The following is a 2,509-nucleotide window of genomic DNA, read 5'->3' on the forward strand; positions in this document are numbered from 1 at the left end:
CTCGGGAAAAACCCCTAATTCATATACAAAATACAATATTAGCTCACATTTATCATACCTAAGCAAACCACAAGATAAGAGACTCAGCAAGATTGGGAAAACCCCCTAATTAATAATCACACCCCCGGACAGCTGGAAAACACGCCTCAGAGCGAAGGAAACGGAAATTATATCTGTTTGAAAAGGAAAATGTAAAACCAGAATTGGCATAAGAAAATTCAGTTGTGTTGATTCCTTTCTTCATTGAAGACAGCAGTTAATTTCTACTGGTAGTACAACTGGCGATGGCCGATTCGATTTGAAATGACACGTCGGGAAAAACCCCTAATTCATATACAAAATACAATATTAGCTCACATTTATCATACCTAAACAAACCACAAGATAAGAGCCTCAGCAAGATTGGGAAAACCCCCTAATTAATAATCACACCCCCGGACAGCTGGAAAACACGCCTCAGAGCGAAGGAAACGGAAATTATATCTGTTTGAAAAGGAAAATATAAAACCAGAATTGGCATAAGAAAATTCAGTTGTGTTGATTCCTTTCTTCATTGAAGACAGCAGTTAATTTCTACTGGTAGTACAACTGGCGATGGCCGATTCGATTTTGAATTTCAAAGTGGGATGCACTCTACGAATAATTATTAAATATTTTGTTATTTTTAATTGATCAGTTACAATGGAAAGTCAATATAAGGCAAATCCAAATGCAAATTGAAAAAGAAAATAAACTAAACAATAAACAAAAGCTGAACCTCTCGTATGCTTAACATCATGAACAGTAGCCTCCAATTTGCAAAAAGAAAATAAAAGAGAAAAAAACTTAATTTAGGAAAAAAAATTTACGAAAAATACCTTAAGGTTGATGGCTGATCACTTATTTAATTAGGGAGGTGCTATTAGATTTTTGAGGGGTACGGCAATCAATTTCCTCAATCAACCTTACTTCCCCTAGGGAGGGAAAGAGAAAGACCGTGGAAAAGGAGCAAGGAGACCTGTGGAGAAAAAGAGAAGTGGCGAAGGAAGCTCAGGAAATAGTGGGGAAAAGATATCGAAAACGATGCTAAAGACAAAATTTATCTTCAGAGAATCCACTTCGGGGGCAACATCAGGTTTGAGCTTTGTAACACTGCCCGCTTTAACAAACTAAGCCCTAACTGGGGTCCTAGACCGTAGTTTGTCAACGACAATTTTTTTATTTCCTTGGGTCCCGACATGACTGCATTGTCTCGCTCCTCCAATCACAGTTACGCCTCCTTCGTGTTGACAAACTTTAAAAACACATTCAAAAAATGTGTCAGTCAAGGACCCCAGTTAGGGCTCAGTTTGGTAACGCAGGCAGGGTTACAAAGCCGTTTGCGAAGTTCAACCGTCCAACATTGCTGGAAAATGCACCCTCAGAAAAAAAGTTTTTAGTTCCTATCGAGTTTTTAAACTACCGCCTGAGGTCGCTCGCAAGGCTACTATTGCCAGTTAGTGGGATAAAATGAAAGTTTAATCTTTGTCAATGGATTCCAACGTGGACGTGTAACCGTGGGAACATTCTACCTAGGAATATATTACTCAATTTGGTGAGCTCCTGAGAATATCGCGTGTAGCCTTGGGTTGACCACCCAAGAATTCAAAATGGCTCTAATCGCTTCGAACCTGGAAAAAAACACACAGGAAGGAAGCGACCCATAATGGCAATAACCTTAGGCATTATGATTGAGAATTTTTTTGTATAATTATCTTCTCAAGTCTCTTATTGTGATTCTTATACTTGTTGGCTTTCCCTCAGGCTGAGCTTGGGGGGCCTGTGTGCATGCCTCTGCATACTTACCCATCATGATTAGGTTATTTTACGTGTTCTTTTACACAGAGTATTTACTAATAGAGGTAAAATGCCGCTGAGATTCAACATGGCGGATGAATTTGAAGGAAAAAGGAACTGATGTCAGTTGATCCCCTGGCTTTTTTAGCTTCCTCGAAGATTAATTGAGCAAAATGAAAACGCGATTCACTACAGTAGACCTCTGTGCGACAATAACGGAGTTGAAAGAAAGGTATTTGTGCCTCTTTGCCTCTCGATGTTCTCTGAGTTGCCCTGGAACTCTCCACTTCCTATCGTATAATATGTCCAAATCATCCCTGTGGATGAGCTGACTCATACCTATCGACTCTTTTCGAAAAAAACAATTCATGAAAGTCAATTTTAAGGAGGAAACAGTGATAAGTACCGCGCACCGGTGGCTCAGTTGGTTGAGCACCGGGCTGTCACGCGGGAGGTCGTGAGTTCAACTCCGGCCGGACCAACACTCAGGGTCTTTAAATAACTGAGAAGAAAGTGCTGCCTTTGTAATTACATCTGCAAATGGTTAGACTCTCTAGTCTTCTCGGATAAGGACGATAAGCCGGAGGTCCCGTCTCACAACCCTTCAATGTTCATAATCCTGTGGGACGTAAAAGAACCCGCACACTTGTCGCAAAGAGTAGGGCATGTAGTTCCCGGTGTTGTGGTCTGTCTT

General features: G+C 40.7%; 1 protein-coding gene across 2 annotated transcripts in view; it reads left to right on the forward strand.

Moving 5' to 3' along the window:
* Window positions 1-950: 950 nt before the first annotated feature.
* The window catches only part of LOC137980254 (ribosome quality control complex subunit NEMF-like), a 28,002-nt gene continuing 26,443 nt past the window's right edge, over window positions 951-2,509 (forward strand). The window contains exons 1-2 of one of the 2 annotated variants that reach the window (XM_068827654.1): window positions 951-1,114; window positions 1,864-2,047. In XM_068827654.1, the coding sequence (XP_068683755.1) occupies window positions 1,989-2,047 (59 nt within the window). In that variant the 5' untranslated portion in view covers window positions 951-1,114; window positions 1,864-1,988. Of the gene's footprint in view, window positions 1,115-1,473; window positions 1,574-1,863; window positions 2,048-2,509 lie in introns of those variants that run through there. The other variant, XM_068827655.1, reaches the window with a different exon arrangement.

The sequence above is a fragment of the Montipora foliosa genome, chromosome 12 (genome assembly GCF_036669935.1).
Source record: "Montipora foliosa isolate CH-2021 chromosome 12, ASM3666993v2, whole genome shotgun sequence".
NCBI lineage: Eukaryota > Metazoa > Cnidaria > Anthozoa > Scleractinia > Acroporidae > Montipora > Montipora foliosa.